The 20968-nt window shown below is 39.0% G+C and overlaps 1 protein-coding gene across 4 annotated transcripts in view; it reads left to right on the plus strand.

Moving 5' to 3' along the window:
* GRIA3 (glutamate ionotropic receptor AMPA type subunit 3) overlaps window positions 1-20968 on the plus strand; it is a 208190-nt gene that overhangs the window by 39851 nt on the left and 147371 nt on the right. For all 4 annotated transcript variants that reach the window (XR_007775845.1, XM_050964485.1, XM_050964487.1 and 1 more), the window contains one exon: window positions 1892-2131. Coding sequence is in view for 3 of the 4 variants with exons in the window: in XM_050964485.1 (XP_050820442.1) it covers window positions 1892-2131 (240 nt within the window). In the remaining variant the exon portion in view is untranslated. The remainder of the gene's footprint in view (window positions 1-1891; window positions 2132-20968) is intronic.

Raw genomic sequence — 20968 nt, forward strand, 5'->3', positions numbered from 1 at the left:
TTTGCTGTTGGTATCCACTTTTCCTCACTTCCATTTACAATGGTTAAGCTCTTAAAAGGATTCTTTAATGGCACTTATATTTTTGCATGTGAGTCTCCTGGAAGAAAATCAAATGCTCACAGCTGAGTAGCTATTCAAAGTGTTATCTATGATGCCTTGTCAATGACTTGGTATTGGAGAGTCCTTTTTATGATAAACAGGCTTTAATGATTCTGAATGTTAGCATTTGTGGTAGAAATGAATGTTTCGGTGTAGTACTTTGGAAAGCAATATATCTTCATGTAGAAGACCTGGCTTCTTTTATATGTAATTCATTTCCCTTGCATCTTGCTAGGTAAAATGTGTGGCTACTAGGCAATGGTGATGATTACGGGTGGCTGAAATATTTTTGTCTCACCAGCTTCCATTGGACATGGGGAATGGTCCAGCGCTAATATGAGAGCTTAGTTCAGTGTGGGGCATGGGGCAGCGTGCAGAGGACAGCACTGTTGCTGCCTAAGCTATGGCTATTCAGATAAAAGCAGGACACGGTCTCCTGAGATGTCATTTGGCACCTTTCATGAGCACCAAATTCACTAAAGCATTCTTCTGATGTTAAATATTGGTAATGGGTTTTGTTTTACACTTTTAAGCAACCAAACAGCTTTATAAACAAGTCTTTGTAAAAAGGAATGCTCTTTGACAACCTCCCCTGCCCCCCGCTAATCCATCTTCCCATTCAAACAGCCACTTTTTATTGCTAAACCCTTGCCAAAGGAAATGGGCCCCTTGTTCCTTAAATGTGACTTACCATGACCACCTGAAAAGAATTACACCTCCCTTAGACCCAGGCTTCCTGCACCAGTAACTTGTTGAAGGTCTGATGTCTCATGACCCTGTGGGGTGTGAAACTGGAGTTTTATGCCTGTTGCAAGGAGGGATTACTGCATTTCCAAAAGGATACATAGCATGTGCCAATTGGCTCCCCTTAGTTGTAGGATGGTGGCTGTTGTTGGGGTATCTGGCTTTCCCCTGAAGATACTGGTTAAAAGATATATGAATAAAAAATCTCTGTCCCATGGTCATTAGCTACTTCTGCTGAAATGAAACTCTATAGCCAGAGTGTAGTATTCATTAGTATGATTGCATACTAATATCTAATCAATATACTCCTTTATTTTGTTACTTTCTCAGAGCAGCCACGTTCATTCATTGCCATCTGGATGCTACTAACTATGCCTGTAACATAGATTAGGAACGTAAGGAGCTCACTCTTATGAGATGCTGAGCCACCCTGACTCCCATCAACTCTGGTAGGAGATGAAAGAGCTCAGCAGCTCACAAGTGGGCGTGGGACTGGTGTTGAAATTTTGTTTTTACTTAGAATGAACTTCGTAACTGTGAGCCAAGGAAATACAAGGGCGTAAGATGTACCGGATTTATTGCCCAGCTCCGCTCCCATGGTTAAAGTCTCATAACTGTTTTGTCATTGGTTAGTTTTGCCAACATAAAAATAATTTTAAAAAACCTCTGCCCTTTAGAGGGTTTATTTCATATGTATGATATAATGTTGGGAAATAGAAATACAGCTGACAAGTATGTAGTGTAGCTCAAAGATCAAGGGCTTGCCTATCTTGAGACCTCCTCCTCTCTCCAGGATAGTCCCCAGAGGCTGAGATTAGCTGGGATGTTTGAGTTGACAATCTCTGCATTAAACATTGGGGGCTAAAGGCAGGTGGGCTCAGAGCAGGGGGCCTTCTACTCTGGAACTTGTTACTTTCCTTGGGCTGACGCTGAACACTTCGCAACCAGAACTGCAATTTTCCTTTTCCCTGCTGACCCCTCCCATTAATTATATAACACTGCTTCATGGTGGTTTCAGATTGTAACAGTTCTGTCTTTTGTTTGTTAGTTTGTTCACAGTTTTCTAGAGGAGTTTATGCCATCTTTGGATTCTATGACCAGATGTCCATGAACACACTGACATCATTTTGTGGAGCTCTGCACACGTCCTTTGTCACACCCAGCTTCCCAACAGATGCAGATGTGCAGTTTGTCATTCAGATGCGGCCAGCGTTAAAAGGAGCCATCCTGAGCCTTCTGACTCATTACAAATGGGAAAAGTTTGTATACCTCTACGATACAGAAAGAGGTAAGAACATCCTTTTAGGAGGCTTTCTATTATCTAACTTGCTGAAAGTATTAATATAACCAATGTCAAACAATGCATCCATGGTTGCTTTTGAACACAAGTCATTCTTTCTGATTGATTGTCCTAGAAAACAAAAGGTTCAAATACGTTTGCAGGAGGAATAACTTAATGCTGTAAGCATTAGTTTTGGAACACGTGTGTTCCCTGGAACCAAAGGTTAAAATTCTGGTAGGGTGACTCCTTCCAATGTAGAGAAGATAAACCCCATGCACTTTATTGTTACACAAGACCTATTTTGCACTGGCATTGAAGATCCCATTGTGCTTTTCATAACTATGTGTTTGTGCTTTGGACAAAAGTAATGCCTGTTTTCCCACTTGGCTGCCACACTGCACCCCAGAGTGGGCTGCACTTCAGTGCTGTGGTAAACATATAATTTATGAAATGTTTTGAGGTCTCTGGGATGAAAAGTACTACACAGATGTGTAGCATAGAGTGTCAGCGAGAGACTGGACATGTATATGGACAGCCAGAATATTTGGAGTTACGATAGCTAATACTAAAAATAAAATGGAAGGGATATTACACCTCATGCTTAAGGTATGAAATCAGCCTTTAACTTTTATGAATTCGGATGAGATTTTTCAGGGTTGGGTGGGAGCAGATTATCCCAGATCTATCTGTTGTAGGGGTTTCTCTGAAATATCTGATGCTGGCCATTGACAAGATACTGAATTAAATGAGCCACAAGTCTGATTCAGTATGGGAATTTCTGTGTAACATTTTATTGTAATGAACTAGTAATGTGTATGTGTACCACTGCCCTCCTTTGCATAGATTCAAAACAGGTAACTGTGGGCCCTACACCCTACATGTCTCATGAAGATTCTCCTTTAGTTTAAATAGTAGGGGATGTCACTTTTGGAGCAAAAGGATCTGGGTTACATCATTGCCATGAAGCTCTCAGGGGCTTGGTGTACAGCAGAGTGACAAAGGTCAAGTCCCAAGAGGCCACATTTGACCTGTTATTACTAAATGGATTTGTGCAAAGTTTTCATGATGTTTGGTGCAGCTAAAGGTTGGGCAGACATTTTGTGTAGACTAACATTTTTAAAACATGGGACTGGTCATGCAGAGAGACATAAGAGTGCTGATAGATTTTGGGAAGCGTAGATCATGGTAAAGTTGAAATATACTACTAATCTATGAGATCAAGTAGAAATACATGGAGAATTTAAGAATTCTCTGCAGTTGAGAATGCTGGTAGTTTTGAACCTTTTGAGACCCACTGCACAAACTTCTATGTCTCTGATTTAATTCAGTATATGAAATTACCATGTGTATTTTTACTTGAACTCTAAGGTGACCATAATGTCTTTTATCTAGGAACTAAATGAACAATATCAACAAATGATCATTACAAAATGGTATTTAATATTTTCTAGGGTAAAGTGACCTGAAAGAATTAAGATGAACATGTTTTACTCAGAAAAAGAAACGCCTTATTGCTCCAAGTTCATGATTAGCAATGATTGAAAGTCAAAAGGTTTGGGGGTTCGATTTAGTTTGGAAAATCATTCATGTGTGGAGCCTTCTCTAAAACTTTTCTAAACTCTGGGGCTCTTGCGATACTGGGGAAAGGGTGTAATTTAACATATTAGTTAATGTGTAAAATTCTAGTGAATACAAGGCAAATTGTTGTTTTAACATGAGTTGGTTGGTCATGGTAAACTGTAGGGCAGGTTCTGAGGTTTACCTTGACCATCAAACACACATTAAAACTACAACTTACCCTGTCTTTGCAGAAATTTTAAACATGTTAAAACACACCTTTTTCCTAGTGAAAATGAGGCCTAAGAGTCTGGGTCTAGCTCTGTTATGCTCTCTCCCCCTACAGTTGTTATGTTGGACCCAGCTCTCTGCTTCTTTATTCATATCATCTTAATAGAGCCTTACAGTTGTTTTTGACGATCCCATTATGAGCCCAGCAGTCCCGGCTAGCGTGGATTTCATATTTCATGTACCTTGGTGGTACGTACATGAAACCATGTGGGAAATTTGAATTCAAGAACTGCAAAGGGCCGGTGAAGAGCCTACGGGAGTTACTGGTGTATCGAGGGTGCTCTTCCAAGATGAAGGAAGACTCTATGTCTTTGGTTAGCTTGTATGGATGGAAAAGATGTCAGTACTTATTGGAGGATTGCAGGGATTGGCAGAGTAGGCAAAGAGAAATCCTTCTCTCACTGAATCTGAACCTGGGGAAAGGTTTTGGTTGGTTCTGATGTGTGGCGAGACCAAAGGCTGGGATTGTTCTTTCTTTGCCTTCCATGACATATGTCCTCAGCCACCCTTGTTAGATAAATTATTAACTTCATGTTAAAACAGGAACCAAAACACTTTGATCCTGTGTGTTTAGTCTAGTGAAAACAACTTTAGTGTTTGTGTCATTGTTATTGACGTTAAAATTACTGTATTTTTTTTAAAAACCATGAGAGCAAATTAGAAGCAGAGCATTATCCAATGAGAAGTTGACATTAAATCCCATTGTCTGATGAGCAGTAATCCTAGCTGACAGCACCTGAAATATTTGGCCGTTTCAGAAGCCTGCCTAATTTATTGTGATGGGTCTTCAGATAAGAGAGCATCTCAAGAGCCCGAACAGTAATAATGGTGAATGGCTGCCTGCACTGGAGAGTGAATAAAAGACTTACATATGCCTGTGCTGAGATTCCATTGAAAATGAAAACACTGGAGCTGTCATACTTTTTCATAATTTATACCATAGCTAGTCAACTGCTTTAGGACATAAATACTATAGAGAGAAAATGTTGAGCAATTTGCTGTCAGTTCCTGAAATAAATTATCATTTAAATACCTCCTCTCTATAAAGGTTATTATCTTACTGGCTTGTTCTTAGAATTGGACTATCTGCGAGAAATCACAATACATTAAGCTACTCCTTCATATGTTTAACATTAGTTACTGAGCAAATTGTTCTTGCAGGTAGTTTTACTGTATTCTGCTGAAGCAAGACACTGCTAGCTATTAAGCTCTGCATTTACTATTAATAAATACTGTAGCATATTACAGATGTCAGACAAAACTGAAGAAGCCTACCTGTGGTTTTATGTCATTTGCTGAACTACTTCAAGCTAAGTCTATAAGAGTCAGCTTTCCTATGAAACTATTTTCCTTAAACAGTGATTTTTTTTTCTTCTTCACCACACAGTATAATCATATGGTTAACCCTTTGACATCAATAGACATGACATCATGATTTCATGTCTCTTGTGATGCAGAGAACAAAGATGCATCCCAAACAGAGTAAAGTTGAGAAATACAATAAAACAGACAGACAATAATGCTTCTAATTGTGCAAGTAATTGTGTGTGCATTTCATAGCATTTAGACGCCTAATTACCTTGTTTATTTTCTGAGGCGACTAAGTGCTATAAATTGCACCCACAAATATTTACATAATGGGTGCAAAATCTGATGTCATTTCTCACAAGTGGGAGCTATACTGCGAAATCAGATAACAAAATCTAAGAAAATACAAGGCGCCTGAAATCCTGCAGCAGAAATGAAAACATTAAAATCTGTCTCAGGATTGATATTGTTAGTGGTTTGACTTATACTGCAGTAAAACCCTTAAATATGAGTGACATTTAAACTCACATGATCTTCTCCAAGTAACAGATGAAAAAAAATATGCTTTATGGGAAGTCATGGTATATTAGGAAAAATCTGTTAAGGAAAAAAAAAGACAATCAGCAATGGATAGTAAAAGAAATGTGTCAGAATATTCATTCTATGCCACGTACCTCATTTCCTTCAAATGGGAAAAGGCAGGGTTAATTTCTGTTTGGATTAACTCAAATCAATGAATCGACACTGTCAGTTGCTGTCCTGCTTTTATATTGCACACAAAATATCTGATTAATTAGCTGGTGCTAAATGCCTCAGTAGGCTTCTCTGCAGTAGAACTAAGGCTAATTAAGATCATGTCAGGATGAAATGATGACAGGGTTACAGGCAGAAAGCCATTCTGAACTCGGATAGCATGCATTGAGAAAGCCACCTTTATATATTTCATGCTGAGGATTATTTTTCATTCTAAGCATCATGTTTGTTTCCAGTCTTAGGGCCTGCTTCTCCTCTCAGTTAGGCTGGCCTAAATCAATAGTTATTCCATTGAAGTAAGTTAGGCTTACTCTGATGTAAAACTAACGTTAAGTGAAAGAAGATTCAGGCCTTTGCATTTTAGATTCTCCTTAATTTCATGTGAGAGCTACATGTCTCTTTTGTTTAATTATGCAGCTAGTGTTGTGGATTGTATTACTGAAGCTTTTGTTTAATCTGAATTTTTAATATGCTTCTTAACTAATGTTTCATTTTATGTTTTGTGTCAGAATCACTTTTTTATACAGTTGGTTTGCTCTCTAAAAGCCTCCAAATGACATTTGCATTTTTGACCTAAGATCTCACCAGATTTGACACTTAACTATGTAAAAGTATATTTTTAACACATAGATGGTGCACTCAAAAATTACCATAACCTTTTTTGGCACAAACTTATTTATTTATATCATGCAGCTCACTGAGAATCAAGTCATATGGAATAATCTGTGTACATGTGGGTGTATCCCTTGCTCCCTTCTTTGGAGGACACTGGTCAGCTTCGAATGTAAGCTTTTGGGGCAGGGATGCCGTCTTCCTTTGTTTGTATAGTGCCTTGTAGCACAATGGGGCTGCAACCTTGATTGAGGTGCCGGAATGTTAATAAAATATCTAGTCAGACTCAGTGGATTTGCACCCATTTAGACAGAATCTGAATTTCACTCATTTGCTGTTTAAGGTCCAGTTTCTGAAGTTAGTAATTTAATTAAGTCTCTGTGGATGGAATGTCTTGGTAAACAAGCTACTCAATAGCTGTTGTCTCATGCATTTTTAAAAGGTTGGTAGTGGATTTGATCATGGCTGGATAAAGGCACAGGCATTATAGTCCTGTGCCTAGGGCCACAGCTCCTGGAGTCGCATGAGATCAGAATCTCAGCTTTCATTTAAAAAAATAATTATGTAGCTAACCTTCAATGATGCAAAGAAAAGTTTCAAAATGTGAACCGAGTGTAAGTGATGCCTGAGTCTGCAGACAGCCTGAAACAATAGCTCCAAGAGATGTGATTTGTCTTGTTTATTTTAACTCTGAAACCCACTGTCGTCTTTAAGGTGGGTGGGGCCATGCCTGGAGAAAGCCCACAGCTTAGAGGTGGAGCTGTGAGGTCCCATGTAAGTTGTGTCTAGGGCCATGGATTTTCTTGATTTGGCCTTGGACTCATTTAATGGCTTGAGGCCTGATTCATAGCATCTGCAGATGGCCAAGAATAGTTCTTCTGCATAATACTGCGTTTACCCAGTGAGGCTTGTTATCTACAGTCCATATTCACTGTCAAAGGACAAGTCACTTTTGCAGTAGGTGTTCTTGGAGGAGCAGAATTGAGGACTGCTAAAGGGAGAGGGCTGCAAGAGGCAGGCTCATTGCAGATCACACTTAATTAGCCATACGCAAACATCTTCATAATGGAAAGCATGCACATTGCTACCATAATAAACTGTAGATAATTGGCTATGTGTACACGACAACATAGCCAACTGTGCCCAAACCAAGATGTGAAGAGCCAGTATTCAACAATAAGGTGGCCAAATGCTAGTAGATTCAAAATGAGCTTATCTGTAGGAACATCACACTGAGGATCTGCTTAGATGAAGTCATTGTGGCAGGTGTTGGGAGCAGGTGTCAGCAGTGACACTTGTGCAATATGTTGTGTAGGAAAGCAGATATGCACATGGTATTACTACAGAGCAGAGGAAAGGTTTTGCACTTCCACACTCATGCTTCAGGTCAGGCACAAAACAGCACCACCGAAAAGCAGGATGTTAGCAGATCATGGTGACTCTGTCCAGTCTCCTCTTCACATGCCTCTGAAGGAAAATGCAAAAGGGCTATGTCACACATGGGTAGCAGGACATGGGTAGCTGCCATCTCGCTCACATACTTAGAACGGTATAGCTCAGTGATCAGCTATCATAAAGTCTCATCAAAATTCCTATGATCTGGACGATGAGAATGATCATAGTCACTCCCCTGGGTGAAGACCAGAACTAGTCAGATATGCCTATCGTAGCAATAGCACTGCTAACCTTGTACCATTAGAACAGAGAATGTGACACCTGAGACTACCATGCTCCAGCAGAAATACAATTTTGCCATTAACTTGCTGGACCATGGCTTTGATACATATATTGATGACTGTTCCTAGAAATAGGTAGTTCCCTTCATCTTTCTGGTGAGAATTCACAGCCTCTAAACTCACTTAAAAACAAAAAACCCAAACCTTTATATACACATACCTCCCCAATATAGCCGGGCAAGCAATAGATTTGAGATTAATTTTTTTCCCATTCTGAAATGGGAAAATCTCGAATCTCCACAAACTGAAAAATCCGATGAAAAAAATAGTAAGCTTGGGGGTTTGTTTCAATAATTTTGCAATGTTTTCTTTAAATGTCAAACCTTTAAAAAGATTGTAACTATAATCAGCTTACATTTACAAACAAATTGTTTTGAGCTGGAAAACTGGAATTTTTCACTTTGAAAATGTCAGAACAAAAGATTTGGACAATTTCAAAACTTTTTTAAAAAATATTTTTAGTCAAGAATTTGGTTGAAACTGACCCTTTCCACGAAATGGTTTGGTTTCAGTGAATCACATTTTCCAACCAAAAAAAAGCATTTTAACAAAAAAATTCCCAACCAGCTCAAACCACCAGACAGTGGGTAGCATAGGGAACTAACACACTGGCGTTTCACCTCAGAAAACCTGGATTCAAATACCAGTAATGTCAAGAAGAAAAGAGAATATGATGGTTCTGTGTGGGGATGTGAAAGGTTTATGAGTTTCTGCATAAAACAAGTGGAAGAAGTAATCCAAAACAGAATCACTAAATCCTGCACAGTAGCATGCTACAGGGGCAGAGAATTTTCCCTGCTGCTTAAACAACTAATTTCTTAAACTCGGTGAATGACTACAAGCTACCATATAACCTTTTTCCATGTAAGACCATTTGCATTCTCTGTCTTACATCAAAAAAAACTAATTGCAGTGTTTGAATTGTCAACGGAATTCACAACAGTTGCAGGAATTGGTGAATTTCCAGGTGTCAGACAACAACTCTACTGTTGGTTTCATCAGAGTGGTCTTTCCTCAGTGCCTTGGATGTTATTCCTCCAACCAAAATATTGGGCTGAATGCATTACATGAGGAAATGTGGGAATCACAACACTGGCTAGAGCCAAATATAATTTTCTCTCTATTAATCACAGGACTCTTTTCATTTAAAAAATGTCACTACTTATAGGCTGCAAATATATTCAAGTCTTCTTTCATTCTTGTCACTTTGCTTATATGTGTAAGAGTTGATGCAATGTGTTTCGCTTACACTTTCAAGATTCCTAATGGATTAAGATTCTTTACATTTCTTCTGGCAAGTATCAGTTTGTGGAAGAGAACAACGGAACATACACCATATGCCTGAAAAACTATAAAACATCTAGGGCTCTATAACAGGAAAGAATTACTGCTAACTTTGATTCTTTTTGAGGTTTATGGCTCTACTGCTGGAGTATTTTGGATACTAGCCCAGAATACTGTGCATGACATTAGGACATTACATATCTCTAGCATTTAGATAGCCATTCTGAGGGCCATCTCGTTTTCTCCTTTCACTTGCACAGAGCGGAAAAAAGAAGAAATCTTGGTGGGAGAATGAGGCTCAGGCTATTGTGAGTAGAGGTTAGACCTCTGTGTGGATGATCCATAGAATCAGATGTCAGGGTGGCTTAGAGAGCCATACCTCATCATATCTAAAAAGTTTAAAGACCTGCTGATGAGTTGGCAATTCAGCAAACTGCAACTTGCAATTTTGCCCCTCTTACATGTTTTTTCCTGGAATTATGTTTTGATGCTTACTGTCTGATAAAGAGCATAATGTTATGTAAGAAATTGAAATGATTGTTTTTGCACTTTACTACAATACATAACACAGTGTAAATCCTGTGTTCTGAAATCTATTAATTAGCATTAAAAGTCACATTCCATGCAGTTAAATTTAATAAGAAAATGATCTGTTTCTGTCTGATGGAATATTACAATGCCTTGCATTTGCCTGCAATGCCTAGGGAAAGCATTGTTTGGTTTCAAGCAATTTTAGGATACAGCACAGGCAATTTCACTTAACTAAGAGGCAGATGCTGACACCCTTATTCATGCTGAGTAGTCCTAATGACTTCAACAGGACTGTGCACAGAGGAAGGTACTGCTCAGTGAGTCTGCCAGAATCTTGCCCTAAGCTGACCTATTCTATTTCATAGGCCACGGGATAGTTTCGTCTTTCCTGCCTGTGTGCCTTAGGTAATAATCTCAATATGAGATAATCTAAGTCTCTTTGGCACTCGGGTTCCTGGAAAAGCTCTTCTGATGCTGTCCTGGACAAACAGTGGGTCCCCCAGCTAGACTTTATATTGGCTACAGTGAGGATAGACTTGAGAGCCTTAAGCAGTTTTCTCCTGGTGCTTTACATTAGCTGCTGTTTGATTAGCTAACTCCTGGTAGTCACTTACAACTTTTTCTCTAGGATCAGCCAAACAAGTGAACCAAACCCTTAATGAAAGGGACAGAACAACTTTGACAGTCACTCAGCAAGGGATGTGTCATATTGGCACAGAAAGGTGTAGCTAAAGCCCAAGAGCATCCAGGGTTCCCTGGTTTTCTGTAGAGCATTGTGGTGGTGTGTGCCTCTGCACATTTTAGATAAACATTCTGTGCTCGGTTTGGTGGTGAGATGCCCAGCTAAGGTCCTCGTGAATCCCCTGAGGCAATTTGACCATGCACTGCTGCCAGTGACATTTTCCGGCAAAGGGTAAAACAACTGCAAATGCACAACAGATCTGTACCCTCATGGATCTCCTGTGCATGAACAAGTGCTCCAGCCTATTCGTGAAGAAGGGCAGGGAGGCAGAGCAGGGATGTGGGCGTAACAGAGCCCAATATTGCTATTGCAGATCCTAGTCTGCAATAAGGTGATAACTTTCACTCTCCCCTGCACAGTGAAGGGACAGATTGTGATAGGTCCCATCCCATGACTAAGGCTAAGTGTACGAGTGGTGCCACTGAAGTCAAGAGCAGAGTGCTGAGAATAATGGATTTTTTGGTATACTGTCAGTCCCCAAAAAAATCAGGGAAAAAATTAATTTCAGGAAAACCCAAAATGAAACTCTTTTGGCATGTTCAGGGAACCAAAAACTTAAAAAATTTAAAGTTTCAGGTCAAACTAAATTTTTCGTTCAACTCAAAATGAAACATCATCTCAATTTTCAGCCTTTTATAACTTTTTAAAAATGAAATCGAAGGACATTTTTAAACAAAAAGTTGTTTCAAATAAAAAACCCAAAAGATTTCATTTTGAAAAAGTCAAAACAAAACATTTTGATCTTTTTTTAAATTTCTTCTAAAGCAATTTGACAAAATTGCCATGAATTCTCAAAATGTTTCTGCTGACCCAAACCTGCATTTTTGGCCCAACAAAAAAAGTTTTGAAGAAAAAAATTAACCCAGCTCCTGTCATGAATAAGAGCATCACAATCTAGCCCTAGGTGTTTGGGTTTTCTCTTTTCCAAATTAATGTGAACTCTGAGTTTTGGAAAATGAATGTGACAAAATATGCTTCAAAATATGCAGATCACAAGTAGGGAAAAAGACCAGGGGAAGTGAAATGCACAACTCAAAACCACTATATGCACTACTCAGCAACCCTAAAGCAAGCTCTTGGGAGCATAAACTGACATCCTGGACGTAGTATTTGGTAAGCAGAAGAAAATAGCTCTGGCACTGTAGGCTCTAAAGTCAGAGAGTCATTGTGCTTTTATAATCTGATTCTCGTTTAAGTACATGCCCCTTAAATATTTATCGCTTTATGAATATGCATGTTTTATCTAGTCTTGCTGAATGAGGTATAGCACATCTAATTTTTATAGTGTGTGTGTGTATATATAAATAATTTAAGTAAAGGACTCTTTGTTCGTTGTTGATTTTATATGTATTTCAGCAGGGTTCAAAATAACGAACTCTCGCATTTCCAGGAGAAATCTAAACTCAGATTAAACCCATTTAAGACAGTCTGAAATGCCTCTATAGTAAACCCCTGCCCTTTTCCTTCTCTGGGAGCGATTATGGCACTTTTGTTTTAAATGGTCCCTCTGAAAATTCAGAACTGTGTGTTTCCAATATCAAACATTCCCGAAAGCGAAAAAAAAGTGGTACTCAAAATGAATCATATCTTGACAACAAGTTGAATCTCTAATATGCAGACTGGAGGGTGGGAGGAAGTGCTTTCCCTAGTGGTGCATGTATGTGAGGCCATAATGGACTTTTATGTTGAATAGGACTCAGGAAGTGCTTATTCAGTTCACCTATACAGTGGTATCCCATAGAAGTCTGACAAAGCGATAATTAGAGCTTTAATACAACAAAGTTCTACATAGTTCCACATCATTAATATAAGGTAGATATTTTACTAAATATCGAAATCTGCATGTGATTGCTGATGGTAACCACTGCAGAAGTAATTTGAGGTCCCTGTGAAACATGTGAATTTCACACATGCACATAACCACACACACAACTCTCAGAGTTATGAACACCAGAGTTATGAACACCAGAGTTATGAACTGACCAGTCAAGCACACACCTCATTTGGAAATGGAAGTATGTCATCAGGCAGCGGCAGAGACAAATGAAAAAAGCAAGTGCAGTACTGTCTTAAACATAAACAACTAAAAAATAAAGGGAAAATTTAAAAAAAAAAAGATTTGACAAGGTAAGGAAACTTTCGGTGCTTATTTGATTTAAATTAAGATGGTTAAAAGCAACATTTTCCTACTGCATAGTAAAGTTTCAAAGCTGTATTACATCAATGTTCAGTTATAAACTTTTGAAAGAACCACCATAACATTTTGTTCAGAGATATGAATATTTCAGAGTTACGAACAACCAATCAGCACACACACAAAGTGCCATATAGCCAATAGGAAGAAAGTGAATTGATGCAAACTAGTGTATGATTGTAGCTGCTTCATTTCACATATAAAAGTTTGAGGCTTGATGCTATTAAAAAGGAATCAAATGTAGGCTGATAAATTCTGATTCTCTTCCTGTGTTGAATGGACCCCGTCCAATACCCGTTGTAGTCAGTGGGAATCTTTCCATTGACAACAGAAGTTGGATCAGGCCCAATATGCATATAGGGCTCTGTCTTGTAAGTTGCTAAGCAGTCTGACCCCTGCTCAGGAAAGCACAGAGCCACATGCTTAATTCTATTCATGTGAGCAGTTCACTGACTTCAGTGGGACTATTTCCATGCTTCAATGCTTTTTTGAGCCCCAAGTGGCCAGCACTTTGCAGGATTGAGCCCAGTATGAAGCAGGCATTCAATGTGTATCAGCAATGACATATAGGTTCAGCTTTATCGTCATATTAAAAATTAATGTATATGTTATTGAAGCTATGCTTTCCAGTTAACGATTGACCTCCCAAAGGATTTTGATTTTTTTTAATTGTTCCCTACATTTTTAAGTGGTTGTGAAGGAAATAAATGTGTTGTCTTAAGATTTCTTTTAAACTTGCATGCTATGTCACCATAGTTTGCATATGGATTGAGTGTTTGCTCTTCTCATAGACTCATAGACTCTAGGACTGGAAGAGACCTCGAGAGGTCATCGAGTCCAGTCCCCTGCCCTCATGGCAGGACCAAATACTGTCTAGACCATCCCTGATAGACATTCATCTAACCTATTCTTAAATATCTCCAGAGATGGAGATTCCACAACCTCCCTAGGCAATTTATTCCAGTGTTTAACTACCCTGACAGTTAGGAACTTTTTCCTAATGTCCAACCTAAATCTCCCTTGCTGCAGTTTAAGCCCGTTGCTTCTTGTTCTATCATTAGAGGCTAAGGTGAACAAGTTTTCTCCCTCCTCCTGACGACACCCTTTTAGATACCTGAAAACTGCTATCACGTCCCCTCTCAGTCTTCTCTTTTCCAAACTAAATAAACTCAATTCTTTCAGCCTTCCTTCATAGGTCATGTTCTCAAGACCTTTAATTATTCTTGTTGCTCTTCTCTGGACCCTCTCCAATTTCTCCACATCTTTCTTGAAATGCGGTGCCCAGAACTGGACACAATACTCCAGTTGAGGCCTAACCAGCGCAGAGTAGAGCGGAAGAATGACTTCTCGTGTCTTGTTTACAACACACCTGTTAATGCATCCCAGAATCACGTTTGCTTTTTTTGCAACAGTATCACACTGTTGACTCATATTTAGCTTGTGGTCCACTATGACCCCTAGATCTCTTTCTGCCATACTCCTTCCTAGACAGTCTCTTCCCATTCTGTACGTGTGAAACTGATTGTTCCTTCCTAAGTGGAGCACTTTGCATTTGTCTTTATTGAACTTCATCCAGTTTACCTCAGACCATTTCTCCAATTTGTCCAGATCATTTTGAATTTTGACCCTGTCCTCCAAAGCAGTTGCAATCCCTCCCAGTTTGGTATCGTCTGCAAACTTAAGAAGCGTACTTTCTATGCCAATATCTAAGTCGTTGATGAAGATATTGAACAGAGCCGGTCCCAAAACAGACCCCTGCGGAACCCCACTTGTTATACCTTTCCAGCAGGTATAACAAGTGGGTTTACTCTCTGTGTACTCTCTTTCATTCATCAATGGTTAACAACTTTCATCCTGACCAAAGGGTATCAGTGTGGGACCACAAGGTTCTGTGGCATGGCAAGGATCCCCTAAATAAGGTAACTTACTGAGTTATCTCAATACCACAGTCTGCAAATGCTGACTTCATAACTGTGTGTGTATATTATATGACAACAGGGCAGATCTTCAGCTGGTGTTAAACATCAGAGCTCCCTTAATGGAGCTATGACAATTGACACCAGCTGAAGATCTGCCCGTAGGTGCTGGAACTAAGGGTGTTGGAGGTGCTGCTGCACCCCCTGGTTTGAAGTGGTTTCCATTATATGCAGGATTTATAGTTTGGTTCAATGGCTCTCAGCACCCCCACTGTACAAATTGTTCCAGCACCCTGGGATCTGCCCTGGAGAAAATACATTATGCTGTGATTTTAATGGATTGAATTTGGGATGGCATAATATTTGTAAGTGTTGATTCTACCAAACGAGCGCCAATAAAACTTTTGGACCCGCCAAGAAATATAAATCAAAAGGAATGTCTGAACTACATCAAGAAGTCAGATCATTCTCATTTGATAGACTGACCCCAGGCTCTCATTGCTTTCAGTTCAAGCAGGTAGTGACACCTTCTTTTGTTGCTTCAGCTGAAGTTCAAATCTCCTGTGATCCAGGAGTGCGTACAGTACTGGATGAATGAAGCATAAGGTTTGGGGATTATAAAAAACACTTTGCACTCCTAATGCACTTCCCATCTGATGACCTTAAAACACCTAACGAAAAATAATGAATTAAGCTACACAATACACCTGTGAGGAAGGCAAGTACTATTATCCCTGTTTTTCGGATGGAGAAACTGAGGCACAAACTGATTAAGTTCCCTATCTGCTGCCTTTTTAAAATCAGTGGAAGTACTTCCATTGAGATCAAGCCTTAAATGTCTAGTCCAATGTCACACTAGAAGTCTGACAGGGCCATTAATAAAAGCCCAGCTCTTCCCATTCCTAGCTCTGCTTTCAACACCAAACCATGCTGCTTCCCTTAAATTTTACTTTATCTGGGAAACAAATGAGTCTCTTTGAAGGGACTCTTAATTGATTACTGAACGGGCTGTGCATGCAGGGTACTAATTAAATCGTATTTGCGGTACAATTTATACAGAGGAATCCAACAGCTATGATTTCAATGATTCCTTGTTTCACACAGAAATGGGTGAGTTCTATGTGACTTTGTCCTTTTAGAGAAACAAGCTGGGTGACGTAATATCTTTTATTGTCTCTCTCACCAACAGAAGCTGGTCCAATGAAATATATTATCTCACCCACCTCCTCTCTCGGATACCCTGAGACTGATACCGCGACAAGACCACTTTGTCCTTTTAGATGCAGTTGGGTCTTTCAAATTTCAGACAATTGAATAAACTAATTTCTCTCACCTGTGTAATTATCCATGTCCCATTTTCCAGAAATTATTGTCTTCTTGAGCATAAAGATGGCTCAGATGTTTTATAGAAAATAAATACATGTGAATACAGACAAGACAAGCCTCATTAGGGAAGGGAGGAAGCTACCTCAGATTGCATTAATTTTAAGGTAGTTTTTAAAGCATTTTCCTCCTATGAATATGGATTTAGCTCTGTGTTCTCACGAGACATTTAAAATCTCACTTATACCTTTTTTAAAGTCTCCCTCATGCAGATTCATCAGCTTGACAGCACTGTGAATATGCATTCCTGGAGTTATATCACACTGTATGCTACTGTGGTAAAAAGGAATAATAAATACCACCTTAAAGCAATTAAGTGTTAATCTCTGATGGACAATGTGAAAAATTCCCTAACAGGGAATGTAAAATGAGTATGATCTGTATAATGTTTAACACCTAATCACTGATTTGGTTTATTCCACATACAGAGATTTTTCTCTGTGGATCCTTGCCAGTGACTAATGTCCCAAAGAAAAGTCATGGGGAGTGAAATTGTGACCTAAATTTCACTTTCGTATTCTCCTGATCCTGGGCCCACTCTGTGCAGGGTCCGTTGACCTGCACTGAGTTAAACAGTTCTGACGTATGCTGGTTGCTAATGTTCCCAACAGACCAAAACTTCAGCCAGAGATCAGCACAGTATAGTGGTTCTCAACCTATTTACCGTTGTGGGCTGCATCCACAGAATATATATACTACCTGTGTGGCTCTGAGGATGTCATATGGGCTGCCATTGTGTGCTGATTGGTCTGTAAGCAGGCCGTGTGTTGAGAACCACTGGCATAGAAGTATCCAGCCAGGCTTCCTACACAGGGAGTTAGGGTAATGTAAGTAGCAGTTTGCCATCTCTACATCTGCTGGGATGGACCTCCTGGAGCAAGATACACTAGCATTTTCATCAGAGTTTGCAGGCAGTGTGGTTCAAAGCAGACATGACACAGAATTTGGCTGTGCGCAGGTAATGCAGCTGTGCTGATTCTAGCTGGTTGGGATTCATCCCTAGGAAGATGAGGTGCTACTGCTCAGCGTTCTATAGCTTGCTGAGTGTAGTAGCAGGGCATGTGTAAATGGATACTTTCTAATTCAGAAAAGGTGAATAGTACATTTCAGAAGCCAGAATTGAAACTAATGAAAACATAAATTCCAATTCTGTTTTGCTAGCCCCCACGGGGTTGTCTTGTATTAGAATTGTACATTTCCGTTAAGCTATCTGAATTGCAATGCCATGTTGCAAGGATAAAAATGTATCTGCCAGTGAAGGTTAACAGAGACCAAATGATAGTTGTTAAGGATTCTTAGGAAGGTTGTCAATGAATGTCCCAAAATCTTTAAAATGTCCTTTGCCTTAGCAATATTTCATTCAATGCTGCTACACTGAAACCCGACAATATTGATACACCGTGGATTGCTAGCGTAGTTTGCATGCTAGCCGTGAGAATGTCACTGATACTTGTGCTATGTTCTAGACATGTGTTTATTCAGTGTTTTACCCAGTGGGGCTCGTTCTGCTAGCTATCAAGTCATTTTTCCTCTCTCAGTCCATAACCTAATAGGCCCTCAGAGAAGCAATGACTGATACTATTTTTACTACTATTCTAATATCTGCCCAATTGTACTTGAGATTCCCTCTGGCCAAGTTTTTGAAAGGAGTAGGGACACTCTGCTTCTTAACTGAATCATATTACCAATCTCTAAGAGCAGATACGAATTGTGTTGGCTTTCCTTTTGCACTAGCACTTAGTTTTCTTGAGCATTTAAATGAGACTCGTTCCTAATTTGACAAATGGGGACCCAGACTGCGATGATTTGCTCATCCTTTTTTACAAACCCTGATCATATGTTTGAAAGTTATTCCATATTTTCCTGTCTGCAGCTATCAAATTGCCTTGCTTGAATTTGGCTCCTTTTAGGTTGCCCACTTGTGTCTATTTTTGTTTGGCCTGATGAAGTAAGTAATGCTTCACCACTAGTCGCCGAAAAACCTATTAAACTTCCTTTATGTTCTGTCCTTGACGTCTGATGTAAAACAGTCCCAAAGACACTTGCCACTGACCTCGTCTTGTACCGTCTAGCTCTCAGTTAGCTGAAAGCCTAACCTAAACCTTCCAAGGGCAATTTTAATGCTTTTCTGATGATGCAGAGTTTAAACCTTTCTTTCGCAACTGCAATGTGTAATGATAGTCTTGCCCGGGGGGGACAATCTGTGACAATAATAATTGAAGAGGGTTTTTTTTTTCCCTAAAAGCATATTAGAATATTCTAAATGCCTTTTAAAATTGTCAGATAAATATGGTGATTATTATATACACTTTCCAAATGTCTTTCTTAGCTGATCCATGCAGATCCCTTGTGGTCGCCATCCTTTCAGCAAAACAACAGCTTCTATGTGGCCTTATGGTTTTACATTGTGTGCCCTTGGGTACTGTTGAGAGTAATGGTGTAATCCAGAGTTGGCAGTAGGAGGCATTTGCTAAAGATACCAAGTTGTTTGAATTTAATTTAGATGCTGAGATTAATACCCAAGAGTACAGTTCTAATAGATAAACTAAGATGATGGATAAAGCTATGACATAAACTCATCTTTCCTCTTTTAGGTTAAACTTTCAACTGCTGTTACTGCTTAGAAATCTAAAGTATGCAAAAGAAACCATGGTTGTCACACATCTCTATGAAATATCAATCCATGGGTATGATTCCTGGAGAACTTTAAATTGATGAGTTTAAGCAACAATTTCTGTATAAAAAAATCTTAATTTTAATTTATTTATTTTGCCAGCATTTTATCACCCTGGATTCACACTGACACTGCTGCCAGGATGACATAGATGTCTAAAGTTATATATTTCTTCATAACATAATGTACCGGTAATTTGCAGCAAAAGCATGTTTCTCGTTGGCTTCTTTGGCCTACCAAGAAAGGTGTAATTGCAAGTTAGTCTCCTGTTTGTGGGTTTTGGAATTCCTTTTACATCAAGATAGAGATGCCTTTAAAAAAGAGAGCGTGGAAAAGGAAAAGTCAGCCCTCCTGCATTGTATTTCGCTCAGCAAGATGAAACTTTCGATCCGAATACATCAGTGACAATAATTGCTTGGTAGCAAGGATTGCTTTATTACTTAATAGTAGCATTATCGATCAGCTACTGATCCATGAACTGACAATGATAACCTCAAATTAGATCAAGTTTTATTAAAGAAATAAAATCTAATTATGGTCTATGTCTGGTCGTAGACAAGCAGCAATAACCTGTGTGAAAGGATAGTTATTGCAACAACATTTTTGCAGTTGTTTCTTAAAAAAAACCAAAAAAAAACCCTTTTGTTTTTGCTGCATGTATTACTTTCTTTAATTTATGAACCTATTCTCTGCCTCCTCCTCCTGCACTTGTAACTGGCAAACCCACATATTTTAATGACATTATAATAGTTACCCTAGAGGAAGCTAGATAAGGGGGGAAAATCTAAGTCTCTATCTGAGAGAGAAAGAGATTTCAGGGGAGGTATATCGGGGTTGAAAACAAGGATGCATAAGTTATTGCAGCCTCAAGGCAGCAGTAATTTATGCACTGACAGTTTGAGTTTCATGCTCTGCTATTTAAAAAAAAAAAAGCATTACAAAGAAACTGCCTTTGATACATTAGAGTATGTGTTCGTTTTAGAGATGCCGTGCATCACAGAGACAGTCTGAACATAAACCACTTGAAACACATACATCATTAAATGGCAGTTGTCCTACTTCGGAGAAAAGAAAACTAATTATAAAAGGGATGTTTATTTTCCCCAATTTTGTAAGGGTTTGGGTGTCTGGAAGGATGCTCCAGCTTCAATATCATTTTCCATATCTTTTTTTTTTAATGTCTCAAGCTAAGAATTTGTTTTATGTTGACATATATTAGAAGTTAGAACTGCGGTCCAGGACTTGTGTGAGTGTGTGTTGCATTGTCCTAGTTGTCCTCTGTGGCACCATTTTGCTACACTTCTCCAAGAAAGCAACAAAATGAAGGCTAGTGGAATTAGTTTGCATGTCCATTCTGGATTCTAGAAGTTCATGGTATTACCAGCACTAGAAAAGTCTACCTGTACGTCATCCTCATTGACCTAGAGAACCAGACAGGGCTTTTACTTTAATGAGAACAATATGTGGCATACAATAACACTTATAATTACACTGGTGCACCATTTTCTTCATGGAAAAAATAGAACATGACCATATAGTTTTACTTTTCCCCTTTAGATGGCATGAGTTTTGCTTGTGGGCCTCACTTCTATAGCTCCTGTCTGGTCCAGTGGAAGAAACTGTGGCTTAGAAAGTTTGAAACAAAAGGAGCTTCATTGAGTTTTCATTAAAAATATATATTGAGCTAAACATATTAACTACAAGTAGCTGTAGGCAGTTCTCATCTAGATTTAATTTAAGTCATCTCTATAGTGACCTTCTTCGGAAACTGGCCACATTGAGCATCACTTAGCATCATCATTGTCCAATTTACAGTGAAATTAGAATGCTAGCTGCATCCTAGTAGCACTTGAAGAGGTCTC

Source organism: Gopherus flavomarginatus, chromosome 8 (assembly GCF_025201925.1).
Source record: "Gopherus flavomarginatus isolate rGopFla2 chromosome 8, rGopFla2.mat.asm, whole genome shotgun sequence".
Taxonomy (NCBI): Eukaryota; Metazoa; Chordata; order Testudines; family Testudinidae; genus Gopherus; species Gopherus flavomarginatus.